The sequence below is a fragment of the Leuresthes tenuis genome, unplaced genomic scaffold (genome assembly GCF_036924035.1).
Source record: "Leuresthes tenuis unplaced genomic scaffold, fLeuTen1.0.hap1 SCAF_10, whole genome shotgun sequence".
Lineage (NCBI taxonomy): Eukaryota > Metazoa > Chordata > Actinopteri > Atheriniformes > Atherinopsidae > Leuresthes > Leuresthes tenuis.
In genome coordinates, this window is record NW_027325364.1 from 1257733 (window position 1) to 1277611 (window position 19879).

A 19879-nucleotide genomic window follows, 5' to 3' on the forward strand; every position below is an offset into this window, starting at 1 on the left:
GAAAATCATCTCCTTTTTTCTCTCTGGGTTTACAGACAGAATTAAAACGGAGTTCCAGGTTTTTCAGAGGTCACAAAGATCATAAGTTTAGGCACAAAGACAGAGGTCACATTTCTGATGAACCACATTAAAACGCCACCGTTAAACCGCGCTGAGGTGGGTTTTCTTCTGTTTCTGCTTTCACTTCTTCTTTCCAGCCGACCGGAAAAGTCAAGTTCACCATGTTCCACTTCCTGTTATCGTTATTCGAACTTCAGGTTGATCAGGCTGAAGATGTGGCTGCAGGCTCAGGGTTTCTGCCTTATTCTGTCTGTGAGCATCTCAGGTGAGACTCTTTACTCTGTTCTGATTGGACGGGATCAAACTGAACTTAAAGGTTCACCTTCAGATTTCTCTGTATCTAAGTTCTGCTGTTAGTACTCTTTGATTCATACGACACATCCTGATGAAGAGCAGACAGATTTATGTGTTTATTGATAACAGATTACATATTTTCTGGGAAAACATTCGACTCTGAAGCATCTTAAATCTGATTTGATCCATAAGAACAACAACCCAAAGATGTTCAGCAGACATCTTAATAACTGGCTCATCGCACCATTTTACCTTAAACCTCAGAGCTCCTGATGAACCTTTATGTGAGATAAACGGCTAATTTCAGTCATTAAACAGTCATTAAGTGTTATTAACAGCAAAACTACTAAAGGTATCCTGGGAACTCGTGTCTTTGTTTTTAGATTTATTTTCTATAATTCAGTCGCTCTGCAGCTCATCGCATCGTCTTTGCACTTCATCCAAAGTTACCTGGTGGCAGAATAACCCAAACTATCATAAAATGTATGAAAAATGAATGTTTTAAGCCTTGAAGTGACACCAGGAGGCAGCAGATCACTGGCTCAGTGTCCCTGAACTTAGAGGTTCTAACCTCAGCCATCTTATTATGTTTATGCATTTAGGAGATGATTTTATCCAAAGCGACTTACAGACAGGCAGAGGGGGTCTCGCCTGAGGACCCCTACTGGATCAGGGGATTTGAACCCAGATCTCCCACACAAAATGTGGCAATGATACCACTATCCAATCTTATTGATCAGGAATGTGATCCTTTCCCTGTTACTGATGTTTTAATGTTAAACTCAGCCTGAACAGTGATTTCCAGTCAGAATGAAACTCAGCAGCTGTTTAAGCCCTCAGAGGAGGGGTCTCAATGACTGGAGCTGCTCTTAAGACTTTAGACCTAAACATGCAGGTGTGGCCCTCGTCTTTAGGCTCTGTCTCCTGGAAGATGATCATTTCCCCGAGTCATTAAACACCTAAAGTTGAGAAGCCATGAAAACAGCAAAAGTGTTATTAACAGCAAAACTACTAAAGGTATCCTGGGAACATTTATTTTCTATAATTCAGTCGCTCTGCAGCTCATCGCATCGTCTTTACACTTCATCCAAAGTCACCTGGTGGCAGAATAACCCAAACTATCATAAAATGTATGAAAAATGAATGTTTTAAGCCTTGAAGTGACACCAGGAGGCAGCAGATCACTGGCTCAGTGTCCCTGAACTTAGAGGTTCTAACCTCAGCCATCTTATTGATCAGGAATGTGATCAGGAATGTGATCCTTTCCCTGTTACTGATGTTTTAATGTTAAACTCAGCCTGAACAGTGATTTCCAGTCAGAATGAAACTCAGCAGCTGTTTTGGTCCTCAGAGGAGGGGTCTCAATGACTGGAGCTGCTCTTAAGACTTTAGACCTAAACATGCAGGTGTGGCCCTCGTCTTTAGGCTCTGCCTCCTGGAAGATGACGGTTTCTTCAGTGGTCACCGCCTCCAGAGGAGAAGACGCCGTCCTCAGCTGCTCCTTCGCAGCAGGAGAGGAGGCCTACTCAGGGATGATCACTGTTAAATGGCTGGCCAGAGAGCAGAAACCTGCTCCCTTCTTTCAGTGTTCAGTCAAAAACGACTCGGTGGAAGCAGCCAACCCCTGTAAGGTTCCTGGATCGAAGTATTCCCTGAACGGAGATCCTCGACGGGGTGAGCTGTCGCTGCTCATCAGGAAAGTACAGCTGGCAGATATCGGCGCCTTCTTCTGTCGAGTGGAAGTGGACAAGGCTATAACCTGGGGGAGAAAGTATTTACAGCAAAAGATTGATCTTTATGTAAACGGTAAGAGCTTTTCTCTGCTTGTCCTGTTTTGTAACAACTTGATGCCTTATTTAGACGTTTGAATAATTTTTATTCTAATTATCTTGAGATTAACCGCTGAATTAGGACATTATAGACATGATTTTTCCCATAAGAGGTTATTCTAACCACTAAATCCGGCAGCCGCTGTCTGATTAGACAGTTAGAGATCTGAATTTATTCTGATTATCTTTATAGTGTTTTGCTGTTTAACGTTAAGAGAAGAAACTGCATTTATTACACAACAATCTCTTAATTTGGATGAAACAGGCAAAGAATCCTGGAACAAACCTGCAGGAAACTCACAGAAGCTTCAACAGCAGACCTGCACTCTGGTTATTTAAGTAATATTTGTACAAATGCTTTATGGATCCAGGTACAACTTTCCTATCATGGATGAAGGTGTCACACCTACCGTTTCCCACAATGCACTTTTGTTTCTTGTATATTCATAATAGAAGTGTTCTTATTTTGAATATCAGCCCCCTCAAAATGTCCTCCTTCACTCGTAAATCTTAACTTTAACTAACGGAGGATCGATTGAATCTTTCAGCTGCGCCTCAGATCCTGAGCGTCTCTGTGGTGGAGACGCCGTGCAACCAGGACAGCAGCGCCCCCTCGTGGCTGCAGTGTGAAGTCGAAGGCAACCCGCTACCCAAAGTCATCTGGCTGTCGGCCTCCAGGCGCCAGTTGGAGAACCAGGGCTTGACCTTGGAGTCCGGACCGTACCGCCAGACCAGCTGTGTCCCGTACCTGGCGGAGGAGGCCCAGGTGTTCACCTGCAGGGCTGAGAGCCGTCTGGGTGATGCAGAGAGGCTGTTTCCAGATGGAGATGGTCTGAGAATCATTCTGATCATGTGTGGCGGCGTCCTGCTGATGATAGTAACAGTAACAGTGATCCTCATTTACTGCCTCAGTGAGTTTCTGTCAGTCCTCATTGGCCCGTTTCCTGCTTTTAAAGATGGTTATTTTATCTCCAGCTTGTGTGTCACAGTTCATCTTCAGTTCTGACCTAAGAGATAAAGTGCACACCTGTAACGCTAATCATGACTGTCTGTGTGCAAATGCCTCAGGTTTTATAGAAAAACAAAAGAGATGTTAGATCTTTCTGCTGTTTGGTCACAAAGCTCAAACTACACACTGATAACTGATATTTTCTGTCATTGTCATGTTGTCTTGTGATGTCTGAAGAGAAAAATCGTCGACAGCAGAGCTCAAACTCACCGACTGATGGAGCACAAGAGCTTCAGATTGTTTATTCAGCGATAACCTTCACTTCTGTGAGTCCTGTTTGTCCATAAATCTATGAGACACCAGTTATAACATAACATCAGCTAACACATACGTAAATGCATTTAGATATTCGAGTGTCATAACCTTAGTGAAAACTTTCAGGTAGATTTCAAGTTTGCCTAGAAAACATCTCCATACCTGGAAGATAAAGGCACAAAAACAAAGTTTACAAAGTTTAGCTAAGGCATCTATGGAACATTTAAATGTCTGCTGACAACTTTCACACCAAAAAATGCTCAGTAGGTAATCAAAGGTGGTTCAGTAGGTAACCACAGGAGGTTCAGTAGGTAACCAAAGGAGGATCAGTAGGTAACCACAGGAGAATCAGTAGGTAACCAAAGGAGGTTCAGTAGGTAACCACAGGAGGTTCAGTAGGTAACCACAGGAAGTTCAGTAGGTAACCAAAGGAGGTTCAGTAGGTAAACAAAGGAAGGTCAGTAGGTAACCAAAGGAGGTTCAGTAGGTAAACAAAGGAGGATCAGTAGGTAACCAAAGGAGGTTCAGTAGGTAAACAAAGGAGGATCAGTAGGTAACCACAGGAGGTTCAGTAGGTAACCAAAGGAGGATCAGTAGGTAACCACAGGAGGATCAGTAGGTAATCAAAGGAGGATCAGTAGGTAACCACAGGAAGGTCAGTAGGTAACCAAAGGAGGTTCAGTAGGTAACCACAGGAGGTTCAGTAGGTAACCAAAGGAGGTTCAGTAGGTAACCACAGGTGGTTCAGTAGGTAACCAAAGGAGGTTCAGTAGGTAACCACAGGAGGTTCAGTAGGTAACCAAAGAGGTTCAGTAGGTAACCAAAGGAGGTTCAGTAGGTAACCAAAGGAGGTTCAGTAGGTAACCACAGGAGGTTCAGTAGGTAACCACAGGAGGTTCAGTAGGTAACCAAAGGTGGTTCAGTAGGTAACCAAAGGAGGTTCAGTAGGTAACCACAGGAGGTTCAGTAGGTAACCAAAGGAGGTTCAGTAGGTAACCACAGGAGGTTCAGTAGGTAACCAAAGGTGGTTCAGTAGGTAACCACAGGAAGGTCAGTAGGTAACCAAAGGAGGTTCAGTAGGTAACCACAGGAGGTTCAGTAGGTAACCAAAGGAAGTTCAGTAGGTAACCACAGGAGGTTCAGTAGGTAACCAAAGGTGGTTCAGTAGGTAACCAAAGGAGGTTCAGTAGGTAACCAAAGGAGGTTCAGTAGGTAACCACAGGAGGTTCAGTAGGTAACCAAAGGAGGTTCAGTAGGTAACCACAGGAGGTTCAGTAGGTAACCAAAGGTGGTTCAGTAGGTAACCAAAGGAGGTTCAGTAGGTAACCACAGGAGGTTCAGTAGGTAACCACAGGAGGTTCAGTAGGTAACCAAAGGAAGTTCAGTAGGTAACCACAGGAGGTTCAGTAGGTAACCAAAGGTGGTTCAGTAGGTAACCAAAGGAGGTTCAGTAGGTAATCAAAGGAGGATCAGTAGGTAACCACAGGAAGGTCAGTAGGTAACCACAGGAGGTTCAGTAGGTAACCACAGGAGGTTCAGTAGGTAACCAAAGGTGGTTCAGTAGGTAACCAAAGGAGGTTCAGTAGGCAACAACAGGAGGTTCAGTAGGTAACTAAAGGAGGTTCAGTAGGTAACCACAGGAGGTTCAGTAGGTAACCAAAGGTGGTTCAGTAGGTAACCACAGGAGGTTCAGTAGGTAACCAAAGGAGGTTCAGTAGGTAACCACAGGAGGTTCAGTAGGTAACCAAAGGAGGTTCAGTAGGTAACCACAGGAGGTTCAGTAGGTAACCACAGGAGGTTCAGTAGGTAACCACAGGAGGTTCAGTAGGTAACCACAGGAAGTTCAGTAGGTAACCAAAGGAGGTTCAGTAGGTAAACAAAGGAAGGTCAGTAGGTAACCAAAGGAGGTTCAGTAGGTAAACAAAGGAAGGTCAGTAGGTAACCACAGGAGGTTCAGTAGGTAACCAAAGGAGGATCAGTAGGTAACCAAAGGAGGTTCAGTAGGTAACCACAGGAGGTTCAGTAGGTAACCACAGGAGGTTCAGTAGGTAACCAAAGGAGGTTCAGTAGGTAACTAAAGGAAGTTCAGTAGGTAACCACAGGAGGTTCAGTAGGTAACTAAAGGAGGTTCTGTAGGTAACCACAGGAGGATCAGTAGGTAACCAAAGGAGGTTCAGTAGGTAACCACAGGAGGTTCAGTAGGTAACCACAGGAGGTTCAGTAGGTAACCAAAGGAGGTTCAGTAGGTAACCACAGGAGGTTCAGTAGGTAACCACAGGAGGTTCAGTAGGTAACCACAGGAGGTTCAGTAGGTAACCACAGGAAGTTCAGTAGGTAACCAAAGGAGGTTCAGTAGGTAAACAAAGGAAGGTCAGTAGGTAACCAAAGGAGGTTCAGTAGGTAAACAAAGGAAGGTCAGTAGGTAACCACAGGAGGTTCAGTAGGTAACCAAAGGAGGATCAGTAGGTAACCACAGGAGGTTCAGTAGGTAACCAAAGGAGGTTCAGTAGGTAACCACAGGAGGTTCAGTAGGTAACCAAAGGAGGTTCAGTAGGTAACTAAAGGAAGTTCAGTAGGTAACCACAGGAGGTTCAGTAGGTAACTAAAGGAGGTTCTGTAGGTAACCACAGGAGGATCAGTAGGTAACCAAAGGAGGTTCAGTAGGTAACCACAGGAGGTTCAGTAGGTAACCACAGGAGGTTCAGTAGGTAACCAAAGGAGGTTCAGTAGGTAACCACAGGAGGTTCAGTAGGTAACCACAGGAGGTTCAGTAGGTAACCACAGGAGGTTCAGTAGGTAACCACAGGAAGTTCAGTAGGTAACCAAAGGAGGTTCAGTAGGTAAACAAAGGAAGGTCAGTAGGTAACCAAAGGAGGTTCAGTAGGTAAACAAAGGAAGGTCAGTAGGTAACCACAGGAGGTTCAGTAGGTAACCAAAGGAGGATCAGTAGGTAACCACAGGAGGTTCAGTAGGTAACCAAAGGAGGATCAGTAGGTAACCACAGGAGGATAAGTAGGTAATCAAAGGAGGATCAGTAGGTAACCACAGGAAGGTCAGTAGGTAACCAAAGGAGGTTCAGTAGGTAACCACAGGAGGTTCAGTAGGTAACCACAGGAGGTTCAGTAGGTAACCACAGGAGGTTCAGTAGGTAACCAAAGGTGGTTCAGTAGGTAACCAAAGGAGGTTCAGTAGGTAACCACAGGAGGTTCAGTAGGTAACCACAGGAGGTTCAGTAGGTAACCAAAGGTGGTTCAGTAGGTAACCACAGGAGGTTCAGTAGGTAACCAAAGGTGGTTCAGTAGGTAACCAAAGGAGGTTCAGTAGGTAACCAAAGGAGGTTCAGTAGGTAACCACAGGAGGTTCAGTAGGTAACCACAGGAGGTTCAGTAGGTAACCAAAGGTGGTTCAGTAGGTAACCAAAGGAGGTTCAGTAGGTAACCACAGGAGGTTCAGTAGGTAACCACAGGAGGTTCAGTAGGTAACCAAAGGTGGTTCAGTAGGTAACCACAGGAGGTTCAGTAGGTAACCAAAGGTGGTTCAGTAGGTAACCAAAGGAGGTTCAGTAGGTAACCAAAGGAGGTTCAGTAGGTAACCACAGGAGGTTCAGTAGGTAACCAAAGGTGGTTCAGTAGGTAACCAAAGGAGGTTCAGTAGGTAACCACAGGAGGTTCAGTAGGTAACTAAAGGAGGTTCAGTAGGTAACCACAGGAGGTTCAGTAGGTAACCACAGGAGGTTCAGTAGGTAACCAAAGGTGGTTCAGTAGGTAACCACAGGAGGTTCAGTAGGTAACCACAGGAGGTTCAGTAGGTAACCACAGGAGGTTCAGTAGGTAACCAAAGGTAGTTCAGTAGGTAACCAAAGGAGGATCAGTAGATAACCACAGGAGGTTCAGTAGGTAACCACAGGAGGTTCAGTAGGTAACCACAGGAGGTTCAGTAGGTAACTAAAGGAGGTTCAGTAGGTAACCACATGAGGTTCAGTAGGTAACCAAAGGAGGTTCAGTAGGTAACCAAAGGTAGTTCAGTAGGTAACCAAAGGAGGATCAGTAGATAACCACAGGAGGTTCAGTAGGTAACCACAGGAGGTTCTGTAGGTAACCACAGGAGGTTCAGTAGGTAACTAAAGGAGGTTCTGTAGGTAACCACAGGAGGTTCAGTAGGTAACTAAAGGAGGTTCAGTAGGTAACCACAGGAGGTTCAGTAGGTAACCAAAGGAGGTTCAGTAGGTAACCACAGGAGGTTCAGTAGGTAACCACAGGAGGTTCAGTAGGTAACTAAAGGAGGCTCAGTAGGTAACTAAAGGAGGTTCAGTAGGTAACCACAGGAGGTTCAGTAGGTAACCACAGGAGGTTCAGTAGGTAACCACAGGAAGGTCAGTAGGTAACTAAAGGAGGTTCAGTAGGTAACCACAGGAGGTTCAGTAGGTAACCACAGGAGGTTCAGTAGGTAACTAAAGGAGGCTCAGTAGGTAACTAAAGGAGGTTCAGTAGGTAACCACAGGAGGTTCAGTAGGTAACCACAGGAGGTTCAGTAGGTAACCACAGGAAGGTCAGTAGGTAACTAAAGGAGGTTCAGTAGGTAACCACAGGAGGTTCAGTAGGTAACCACAGGAGGTTCAGTAGGTAACCACAGGAGGTTCAGTAGGTAACCACAGGAGGTTCAGTAGGTAACCAAAGGAGGTTCAGTAGGTAACTAAAGGAGGTTCAGTAGGTAACCAAAGGAGGTCCAGTAGGTAAATAAAGGAGGTTCATTAATAGTTCATGAAAAAGTGCTCTTATTAACACAGATTTTACAGATTTGTACGGGAACCTGTTTGTGTATATTTAAACATGTCAGGACAAAACCTAGCATAACATAGTTTTGGACACGTTTATGATTTCCCGTCAGTTGTGCAGTTATGGTGAAAGTGTTAGCTGTGACAGCCTAAGGTGGGCCCCGTTTCTGTCGCTTTGTTGTTGTTTGTGTTCATGGTAAATTAGCTGCTGAGCTCTTGTCTAACGAGTCGTCTCTGTCAGCTTCGCAGGTGAACGCCACGTTGTCCACACAGCAGCAGGTTGATGAAAGTGAGTGTTTTCTTACTTATGTTTAAAACCTCACATTTATTTTCTCTGCCACATTTTTAAAGATGTGTCGTGATTATTTTCTTGTATTTTGGGCTCGATTCAGTTTTTAATCTGACTGAATCCCAAAGAAATCCGACTTGTACAGAGTATAACTGAAACAAACCGAATTAATTGGTTTTAACAGTTGAACGGCTGTAATTTCAGGCGTCACATATTCTCAGTTGAAGCTCCAGCTGTGATGGAAATGTGAGAAATCTGATGAAGAGTCCAGTTGCTGCACGGTGGGAAGCTTCTTCTGGTTCATTAAACAAAAATGTTGAAGTTACATGTGGTTTATTTTTAGTTTGGAGCTCTTTGAATGTTTCCTGCTCTGGATTTTTGACCTGTTTTATTGCATCATTTCTCATGCATCATCTGTAATAAACTGACTGTGAGGTACAGAGACGCCACAGTTCTTTCTTTCCCTGAAATCACTGGTTCATTAAATATAGTCCAGGTTCGTCTCGGTCTGCATCAGGAGGCGGATGCAGTCTTTTAGTCATGAAACCTTTTATTCAGATCTTTGTCTTTCTGTTTCAAGCAGGCAGACTGTCCTGTAATCTTTTAAAGTGAGCTCGAGCAATAGTCTTCAAACACAGCAGCTCCGCTCTGCCCATGTTTCCTTGTTCCCTCCCTGCAGACCTGCAGGCTGATGATGGGTGTGACCAGCAGCTGGTTCTGTTCTTACCCTGTTAATCATCTCAGAAAAGTTCATCGGTTCATTCTCTGAAATCAGATCCAAACACAATGAGCTGAACTTTGTGCTGTTTTTATGTCTTTATGGTGAATAAAACCACTCAGTTTTTATTACTTACTGGATATTATTTCAAGTTTCTCCTCCTCCTGGAAAGATTAGAGCCTGATGACACAAGTTAAAGTCCAAAGTCTTTAAGGTGCAGCAGCTGTGAGGAACACAGACGACTCAGTCACTGATCTGAGAGGAGAAATGGCTCAGAAAGGAGTTCAGCTGGACAGAGAAAGCTTCTCTTGTTCGATCTGTTTGGATCTGCTGAAGGATCCGGTGGCTCTTCCCTGTGGACACAGCTACTGCAGGGACTGTATTAAAGGCTTCTGGGATGGAGAGGATCAGAAGGGAATCCACAGCTGCCCTCAGTGCAGGAAAACTTTCACACCGAGGCCTGTCCTGGGGAAGAACACCATGTTAGCTGCTTTAGTGGAGCAGCTGAAGAAGACTGGACTCCAAGCTGCTCCTGCTGATCACTGCTATGCTGGAGCTGAAGATGTGGCCTGTGATTTCTGCTCTGGAAGAAAACTGAAAGCCATCAAGTCCTGTTTAACCTGCCCAGCCTCTTACTGTGAGAATCACCTTCAGCCTCATTATGATGTGGCTCCATTAAAGAAACACAAGCTGGTGGAGCCCTCCAAGAACCTCCAGGAGAACATCTGCTCTCTTCATGATGAGGTGAAGAAGATGTTCTGCCGCTCTGATCAGAAGTCTATCTGTTATCTCTGCTCTGTGGAGGAACATAAAGGCCACGACACAGTGTCAGCTGCAGCAGAAAGGACTGAGAGGCAGAGAGAGCTGGGGGGGAGTCGGCAGCAAATCCAGCAGAGAGTCCAGGACCGAGAGAAAGATGTGAAGCTGCTTCAGCAGCAGGTGGAGGCCATCAATCAGTCTGCTGATAAAACAGTGGAGCACAGTGAGAAGATCTTCACTGAGCTGATCCGTCTCCTCCAGAAAAGAAGCTCTGAGGTGAAGCAGCAGATCAGATCCCAGCAGGAAACTGAAGTGAGTCGAGTCAAAGAGCTTCAGGAGAAGCTGGAGCAGGAGATCACTGAGCTGCAGAGGAAAGATGCTGAGCTGCAGCAGCTCTCAGACACAGAGGATCACACCCAGTTTCTGCAGAACTGCCCCTCAGTGTCAGCACTCAGGGAGTCTACACCCTCATCCAGCATCAAGATCCGTCCTCTGAGGCACTTTGAGGCTGTGACAGCAGCTGTGTCAGAGCTCAGAGAGAAACTACAGGACATCCTGAGAGAGGAATGGACCAACATCTCCCTGAGAGGCACTGAGGTGGATGTTTTACTGTCAGAACCAGAACCAAAGAGCAGAGCTGGATTCTTAAAATATTCATGTGAAATCAAACTGGATCCAAACACAGCAAACAGAGAGCTGTTCCTGTCAGAGGGGAACAGAAAAGTGACATTTATGCGTCAACCTCAGTCTTATTCTGATCATCCAGACAGATTTACTGGCTGCCAGCAGGTCCTGAGCAGAGAGAGTCTGACTGGACGTAGTTACTGGGAGGTGGAGAGGAGAGGGGGAGGAGTTGGTGTCGCAGTCGCATACAAGAACATCAGCAGAGCAGGAGGTGGGAGTGAATGTGTATTTGGTTATAATGACAAATCTTGGGCATTAGAGTGTGACCCAAACAGTTATAGATTTATGTACAACAACAAGAAAACCTCCATCTCAGGTCCTGTATCCTCCAGAGTCGGAGTGTACCTGGATCACAGAGCAGGTATTCTGTCCTTCTACAGAGTCTCTGGAACCATGACTCTGCTCCACAGAGTCCAGACCACATTCACTCAGCCGCTCTATGCTGGGATTATGCCTCATTATTATGGAGACACAGCAGAGTTGTGTAAAGTGGAATAAAGGTATCCTGTCAGCTCTTTGCTGTTTATTTGCTGCTTTTTCCTGTGTTTGTGCAGCCATGGAGGAAATCACTGCTAATGATGAGTTTTATTCACAGAAATATTTCTCCACATGAAAATCTAAACTTCTCTGAGCTCTAAATGTTAGTTGGATGCTTGTGTTGATGTGTCTGTATGTTGTTGTTTCTCTTCCACTTCATGGAGCCCAACAGAGAGATCAGCAGACCTTCCTTTATCACAGATTCTGTTCACATCTCATCACTTTGTAAATGTAAAATTATTCTGGAGCTACACTGACTTTGATTAGTTTCAGAGATCAAATGTTGTTGCTGTTTTCTAAATCAACTAACAGATGAGGAAGTCTGTTCTGAGGTGCTCAGAAACGGTCATTTCCAGGATCAGCAGGAATCAGGAGATCCTTCATCAGCTTTAATGTGAGAACCAGTGAAGATTTTCACAGCAAATACCACTTTGAAGGAGTGAACAAAGTGTTTTCTGTTGTCTTCATTTCAGTGTTTGTGTGAAATCTGACGGAGAAAATGTCAAACTGATGTGAGGGTATAACTGAGGCAGTTTTCCTGTAACAGCACAAAGTTCAGAGTTCATGTTCAGAGCAGAAAATATTTGACTTTCTTCAATAAAACAGCTTCATCGCAGAGAAATGAGTCCAGTTTTATTTGAATTTATGCAACAAAGATTTTTCTTTCCTCCATCTCTCAGAAAGATTTATGAAAGATGATTATGATTATGGGTGCCAATGCCAAAGGCAAGGCACACATATTACTATTGTGCATACTTATTATTCTCCCGTTTCCGCCCTTTTTTTCGGCGCGCTACTCCTCCCGCAGCGATGGTCCGACTGGAATAAAAAACACATCGCTGCGTGCGCGCCGATCTGGAGAAGTGTGCTATGACTTTTCTCTCTCATTACTCGACCGGAATTCTGGAAAATTGGGAAAAAGCGGGCAAATTCCTAATGGGAAAATGCATTGAGAAGGCCTTAACTAGGCTCCTCCCCTTGGAGGCCTCCTAACTCAGCCATACAGCGTCACACACACATCATTCAAAGTTTGTATGTGACAGGAAAGACTCAGCTTTAACTGTGGTAAAGGGCTTGTTAATAGCTTATACGGCTTTGACACAACGGCAGTTTACGTTTTAGGTGGCCAGAGGAGCTCATCTCATGTCGTTCACACTCTAACTCCCACTCTAAAAATCTTTAAAAAAAAGTTTCTCAAACAAATGCCTCTCATGTCCAAAATATCTGCCTGATCTGGATAGATTTTACATCAAAACGTAGGTATTTTAGTCCTCTTTCACCCAATGTGACTGTCATTGAGCTGGGCCTCACAGATTTCTCACAAATCACCTCTGAGCGCAGAGAGGGAACATTCCATCCCATTATAAAACGGCCGAGCCATGAAATCAGTCGCAAAACTCATTTTAAAACTGCCATAAAAAAGGAGCCACGGGGGATAGAAGAATAAAAATGACACCGCTGGCTTCCCCCGTCCCTTCTGGCGCTCACGGTGAAAGAATTATTCGGATACGACTTCTACTTTTCGAAAAGCGAGCGTTTGTTCCAGACTTGTGCCTCAAAATGAAAACCCCATGATTTTAAGGGGACAAAGTGAGGTGCAGATTTGACAGTTGGAAGGCACAGCTGTTGCCCATAGCAACTAATGATGACCTCACTCAAGATGGCTGCCCTGTTCTATCACAGCTGATGAAGCCAGAGCCAAGATGGCTGATGAGGGCAGAGTCAACATGGCTGGCCTGTTGTAACAGCATTATGCCAGCCTGTTTTATCTGTGCTCCTAATATAATATAACATGACAGCCTCTGTCTGTCAGCGGGCAGCAGCAGCAGGGCAGAAGCAGGGAAGCCAACATGGTTAAACTGTTATAACAACTTCATGCCAGCTGCTCATGAGACAAATGCACACTCACTCACATGTTTCCATTGTTCTGAACAGATCAACCGGGCCTTATGTATGATAACAGGTTCATGCCAGCCTCTGACGAGACAAATGCGGGTGATAGCGCGCACTCACTCATATGTTTCAACTATTCTGAACACATCAGCTGTGATAACAGGTTCATGCCAGCCACTCATAACACAAATGCGCGCGATACGGCGCACTCAATCACATGTTCCCATTACTTTGAACAGATCAGCTGGGCCTTATGTGTCTAAAGCAGGCGGATTTCACCAGAACAAGCCAGAATCTCATATTTCAGACTGGATTATGATCATATCATGCTTTACTGGCAACTAGCAGCTCTCAGCACAGCACAGCCTCTCTGTCTCGACGGGCAGCAGCTTGGCACCCATCAAAATTTCTTCAGAGATTTTCTAGTTAGTTATTATTCTGTGAGCTCTGTTGTTCTGGCGTTTCTTCTTTAACAGCATAGAAACATTTTCTTCAGCCGATAAAAACAAAACGAGAACAAACAGCAGGGACACCACAAACTAACATGTTTAACATGAAGACAATAAAAGGCAGAGAGAAGAACAGAAAGTACCTGTGGGGAATGTTTTACACTCAACATCCTCAACCAAGAGGGTGAAAAGTTGAGTGACAACAAGTGAGTGAGACCAGGAGACAGGTGAGACTGAGACCAGGAGACAGGTGAGATTGAGACCAGGAGACAGGTGAGATTGAGACCAGGAGACAGGTGAGATTGAGACCAGGAGACAGGTGAGACTGAGACCAGGAGACAGATGAGAATGAGACCGGGAGACAGGTGAGACTGAGACCGGGAGACAGATGAGAATGAGACCGGGAGACAGGTGAGACTGAGGCCCTGAGACGGGTGAGAATGAGACCAGGAGACAGGTGAGAAAGAGACCAGGAGACAGTTGAGAATGAGACCAGGAGACAGGTGAGAATGAGACCAGGAGACAGGTGAGATTGAGACCAGGAGACAGGTGAGAAAGAGACCAGGAGACAGGTGAGACTGAGACCAGGAGACAGGTGAGAATGAGACCAGGAGACAGGTGAGACTGAGACCAGGAGACAGGTGAGAATGAGACCAGGAGACAGGTGAGACTGAGACCAGGAGACAGGTGAGACTGAGACCAGGAGACAGGTGAGACTGAGACCAGGAGACAGGTGAGAATGAGACCAGGAGACAGGTGAGACTGAGACCAGGACACAGGTGAGACTGAGACCAGGAGACAGGTGAGAATGAGACCAGGAGACAGGTGAGAATGAGACCAGGAGACAGGTGAGACTGAGACCAGGAGACAGGTGAGACTGAGACTAGGAGACAGGTGAGACTGAGACCAGGAGACAGGTGAGACTGAGACCAGGAGACAGGTGAGACTGAGACTAGGAGACAGGTGAGACTGAGACCAGGAGACAGGTGAGACTGAGACCAGGAGACAGGTGAGAATGAGACCAGGAGACAGGTGAGAATGAGACCAGGAGACTCCTCTGAATTTCCAGATGTTCACTTAAGATTCTACAGAAACAACTGAAGATGCTTCATCTGATGGGATTTTATCAGTGTTGCATCAAGTAATATACATCAGATTAGAGATAATATAGAACATAATATGTTTAGAAAATATTTCTCATCGAGCTCGTACCTAAAAAAGGACAGAAAGTATTTAAAAGCTAAATGTCGTGCTGTCACTCATCCCCCAGTCCACATATTTATCCATTTCAGTCACAGTGTTGGATCAATACTTTTACTCAGTAATTTAAGTCCCTAAACCCAGAAAGGTCTGTTTATGAACTCAGGGATTAGTTATTGTTCACTGACTCCAGCTTTGCTGTTTCTCTGCAGTCACCAGCAGAGGGAGCCATAGTTTAATCTAAACTCCCATCACGCTGCTATGAAAGGACTTTATCCTGTAAAAAGTGTTTGTTTGATTCTACTTTAACGTTGGACATTAACATGAAGATCAGTACAGGACAACACCCCCACACTGTCTGCAGAACATCCACACAGCTGCTGTTTGTGGGTGTTGGGGCTCTGTTGTAGATATTTTATCTCTCAGATCTCTTTTCAAACCCGCCACAAACCCAGAGCCTCAGACACCAAAGTGCATATGCGGTTTGGTGTCTGAACATCAGCTTCTGTGGTGCCGCTGAGGCTTCCCCTGCAGCTGGCTCCTGAAACCTAAAAACAGCCGTGCTGATGTGAAGCCGCCCGGACTCCTCCGGTCAGACTCAGGCCGGCTCGTTTGAAACTTTTAGTCGAGGAGCTGCAGCAGGTTTCAGCTTCACTTCCTGCTGCTGCTCGTGTGAATAAATGATTTCTGTCATTGTGTGTTTACCCACCGTGTGACTCCAGGATGTGGTTGAAAGTGTGAAGCATCCAATGCTGAGTTTCCATGGTGACCCATAAAGCCCTTAAAGGCATGTTTGATCTTCTGCTTGCTCTGGGATGTGTGCAAACCTTCAGCTTCAGCTCATCATGAGTGTGTGTTGTACTGGATCTGATCCAGTCGGACGGAGACGCGTTCACCTCAGATTCAGAGCTGCAGCTTTCTGTTGTTCTGATGTTTTCTGATCGGCGGGTTTTCACACCTCTCTACGGCAGACCCACACAGCACCAGTTTACTGGAAACACTGACACAACTTCAGCTGCTGGAACCGCACTTAACTAACAGGGCAGGTAACAAAAGCCCCTTTCAGACAGGCTGTGCGTTCCGCTAACATGGAGGCAGCAGAACATTATCACCTTTCAGATAGATCTGACAGGTTGTGTTATTATAGGAGAAAATAACGACCCGGTCAAACGTTCCTCCTCCACAGTCTGGTTTGGGAACCTCAGGGTTCTGTGGTTCTGTTTCTGTATTTAGATTTGATCCAAAGCGACTTACAAATGAGGATATAACATCAAAGCTAACAGTAAACTATGAGAAACTGTGGTTCTGTTGGCTTCTTCAGGCCATGACCTTCAGCTGGGATGGAAGTCAGCTCCTCCAGATCTGAGGCCCTGGTTCTGAACCTCCGGGTCGGGATGAGTCTCTGCCTCAGCTGGAGCAGTTTCAGCATCTCTGGACCTGGTTCTGGACCCTCCAGGTCGGGATGAGTCTCTGCCTCAGCTGGAGCAGTTTCAGCATCTCTGGACCTGGTTCTGAACCTCCGGGTCGGGCTGAGTCTCTGCCTCAGCTGGAGCAGTTTCAGCATCTCTGGTTCTGGTTCTGAGTGATGGTGAGTTGGATCAGAGATGGACAGACGGATCGGGGCTTCGTCAGCAGGAATGAGGGCGCTGCTCCGGTCCGTTTGGTGAAGCTGAGCCGGAAGGAGAAGCTTTCAGGTTCCTGCTCCATCTTTGTTCCAACCCTCACCTGAGCTCACAGATCTGGGTTCTGACCCAAAGAAGGAGGTCGAGGATACAAGCGGCTGAAATGAGTTTCCTGCAGAGGGGGGCGGGGCTCAGCCTTAGAGATAGGGGGAGGAGCTCCACCATCTGGGGGGAGGGGCTCCACCATCCGGGGGAGGAGCTCCACCATAAGAGGGAGGAGCTCCACCATCCGGGGGAGGAGCTTATTCATCCAGAGGGAGGAGCTCCACCATCCGGGATAATTTTGGATCATAGTTTGGTCACTTTTTGCATCACTTTTTAGTACTTTTGTGTTATTTTGCATTTTATTTAATTAATTTTGTGTTTTGTGTCTCTTTGTTGTGCATCAATTTGTCATTTTCTTCATTTATCAGCTTGTTTTGTTCATACTCTGTGTTGTAATGTGGTTATTTGGGGTCTCTTTGTGATGTTTCTTGTCATATTATATTATATTCTTGTGTCATTTTTCATCCTTTTTTGTTCACATTTTACTGTTTTGTGTCTCTTTCATGGATTTTTAGATTTTGCATCAGGCTTTTTGTCATTTTTTTATCTCATTATATAATTTAGCTTCTTATTCTGATCATTTCACGTTTTTGTGGTTGCTTGTTTGGACTTAGGAGGACTTTTTGTGTGTGAAAGGAACATATTCAGCGACAGCAGTGCAGCGGTCGGACTGCAGAGGACGTGGCGAGTCGCTGAAGCTCAGAGCTTCGGCTGTAAAGTTTGGTGGCAGCAGGTGGAAGTGCATTTCACCGTCTTTCTGCAGCCTGGAACTTGGACGGCTTCTGCGCCGCGGTGCATCTGAGCAGTTAATGTGTTTTTAACTCTGATGCGAGCTCAGCCAGTCGCAGCTTCTGCAGCAGCCTGATGGTTTTTCTCCTCTCGTGTTTCTGAAGAAGCAGTTTGAATTATTTATTAGATCTCTGAGCATTTTAGTCTGCTCAGTATAAGGATGTTTAATCTTTTATTTCATCCAGCTGCTCGAACCGAAGCTTCATGTGTGAACAGTAAAAATCACAAATATTCACACAGAGCTGGAGGATGCTGAAGGTTAGCCTGAAATATGTTGTTTTAGTTCATCGTTTTATTCCAGATGGAAATGGATTCTTTCACAGCACTTCCTGTGAGTCAGAGGAGGAAAAAAACCTCTTTTTAAAGCTTGTTCAGAAGTTTATTTTCAGGCTGGTTCCACTTTGTGTGAAATGCAGCAAATCTTTCGCTGAACATGAACAAACCAATAACCTCTGACCAGCTGATTGATCCTCTCAGTGTGGCCCTTTGATCTGATTGGGGCTGTTTGGTGCCTCTTGGGGGTCATTTCTGCATCATTTTGGTGTCATTTTGAGCAGGATCAGTGTGAATTATTCATCATTTGGAAACACAAAGCTTCACTTTCCAACTGTGAGCAGAAAACAATAGAGAGAAATAGAATATAATGCATTTTTTAATCAGAAATTCATTTTCCTTCAGTCCAACACGTGGAGCCGCAGAAGCAGTCGACATGTTCAGTTATAGGAAAAGGAAAGTTCATCCTGTGTCTTCTTCTTCTTCCTGAAGTTTTATGAATCAGAACATAATAAAGATCCTGGAATGAGTTAAATATGACAACACATCACACTGTGCTGCTATTTATTAACAATAAACCAATTTAAGTTGAATTCAGTTTGATTTATGTTGCACCAAATCACAACAAACTTCATTTCAAAGCCTTCAAAGAGTCAAATTCAAGCCAATTACAATCTAATAAAATGTCAAATTAGTTCAGATCCAAGTTTACCCAAAAAAGAGTTTCCGAGCTAAGAAAACAAAGAGGAAAGTAACACAGAAACTTCTCTCTGATCCAATCCCCGTCCTGAGCTGCAGGAGGCGACTGTGGAGAGAAAAAAGTCCCTTTTAACAGGAAGAAACCTCCATCAGAACCAGAACCAGGAAGAAACCTCCATCAGAACCAGAACCAGGAAGGGTCCATCTGCCTGGACCAGCTGGGGCTGAGAGGACAGGAAAGAGGGGACAACAAGCAGCGTAACACCAGGCCAGAGACACCTGCTGAGAGAGAGAAACACAAGTTAATGACAGCAATGATGTCATCTGTACATGGAGGGAGGAGAGGTGCATCATGGGAGCTCCCCCAGCAGGCTGGGCCTATAGCAGCAGAACTATGGGATGTTTCAGGCTCACCTGAGCCATCCCTAACTATAAGCTTTATCAGAAAGGAAAGTTTCAGCCTGATCTTAAAGGTAGAGAGGGTGTCTGCTTCCTGAAGCCAAACTGGCAGCTGGTTCCACAGAGAGGGGCCTGATAACTGAAGGCTCTGCCTCCCATTCTGCTTTTAGGGGCCTGATAACTGAAGGCTCTGCCTCCCATTCTGCTTTTAGGGGCCTGATAACTGAAGGCTCTGCCTCCCATTCTGCTTTTAGGGGCCTGATAACTGAAGGCTCTGCCTCCCATTCTGCTTTTAGGGGCCTGATAACTGAAGGCTCTGCCTCCCATTCTGCTTTTAGGGGCCTGATAACTGAAGGCTCTGCCTCCCATTCTGCTTTTAGGGGCCTGATAACTGAAGGCTCTGCCTCCCATTCTGCTTTTAGGGGCCTGATAATTGAAGGCTCTGCCTCCCATTCTGCTTTTAGGGGCCTGATAACTGAAGGCTCTGCCTCCCATTCTGCTTTTAGGGGCCTGATAACTGAAGGCTCTGCCTCCCATTCTGCTTTTAGGGGCCTGATAACTGAAGGCTCTGCCTCCCATTCTGCTTTTAGGGGCCTGATAACTGAAGGCTCTGCCTCCCATTCTGCTTTTAGGGGCCTGATAACTGAAGGCTCTGCCTCCCATTCTGCTTTTAGGGGCCTGATAACTGAAGGCTCTGCCTCCCATTCTGCTTTTAGGGGCCTGATAATTGAAGGCTCTGCCTCCCATTCTGCTTTTAGGGGCCTGATAACTGAAGGCTCTGCCTCCCATTCTGCTTTTAGGGGCCTGATAACTGAAGGCTCTGCCTCCCATTCTGCTTTTAGGGGCCTGATAACTGAAGGCTCTGCCTCCCATTCTGCTTTTAGGGGCCTGATAACTGAAGGCTCTGCCTCCCATTCTGCTTTTAGGGGCCTGATAACTGAAGGCTCTGCCTCCCATTCTGCTTTTAGGGGCCTGATAATTGAAGGCTCTGCCTCCCATTCTGCTTTTAGGGGCCTGATAACTGAAGGCTCTGCCTCCCATTCTGCTTTTAGGGGCCTGATAACTGAAGGCTCTGCCTCCCATTCTGCTTTTAGGGGCCTGATAACTGAAGGCTCTGCCTCCCATTCTGCTTTTAGGGGCCTGATAACTGAAGGCTCTGCCTCCCATTCTGCTTTTAGGGGCCTGATAACTGAAGGCTCTGCCTCCCATTCTGCTTTTAGGGGCCTGATAACTGAAGGCTCT

At 45.6% G+C, this 19879-nt stretch overlaps 2 protein-coding genes across 2 annotated transcripts; both read left to right on the top strand.

Annotated features, from left to right (window-relative positions):
* The first annotated feature begins 1718 nt into the window (after positions 1-1718).
* On the top strand, positions 1719-8969 carry siglec15l (sialic acid binding Ig-like lectin 15, like). Its single transcript, XM_072393378.1, has 5 exons — positions 1719-2160; positions 2732-3094; positions 3370-3458; positions 8463-8510; positions 8715-8969. Exons 1-4 carry the CDS (start codon positions 1719-1721, stop codon positions 8472-8474), a joined length of 906 nt encoding a protein of 301 aa, XP_072249479.1. The 3' UTR covers positions 8475-8510; positions 8715-8969.
* Positions 8970-9495: 526 nt separating this feature from the next.
* On the top strand, positions 9496-11492 carry LOC140315880 (tripartite motif-containing protein 16-like). Its single transcript, XM_072393476.1, has one exon. The coding sequence runs from the start codon at positions 9496-9498 to the stop codon at positions 11167-11169; it is 1674 nt and encodes a 557-aa protein (XP_072249577.1). The 3' UTR covers positions 11170-11492.
* The last annotated feature ends 8387 nt before the right edge of the window (positions 11493-19879 follow it).

Excerpts from the sequence above, each read along its gene's own strand:
- siglec15l (XM_072393378.1), top strand. The coding sequence starts at position 1,719 with ATGACTGGAGCTGCTCTTAAGACTTTAGACCTAAACATGCAGGTGTGG. Across the intron at positions 2,161-2,731 it reads GATTGATCTTTATGTAAACG|CTGCGCCTCAGATCCTGAGC; the intron begins GTAAGAGCTTTT and ends TGAATCTTTCAG. Across the intron at positions 3,095-3,369 it reads GATCCTCATTTACTGCCTCA|AGAAAAATCGTCGACAGCAG; the intron begins GTGAGTTTCTGT and ends TGATGTCTGAAG.
- LOC140315880 (XM_072393476.1), top strand. The coding sequence starts at position 9,496 with ATGGCTCAGAAAGGAGTTCAGCTGGACAGAGAAAGCTTCTCTTGTTCG.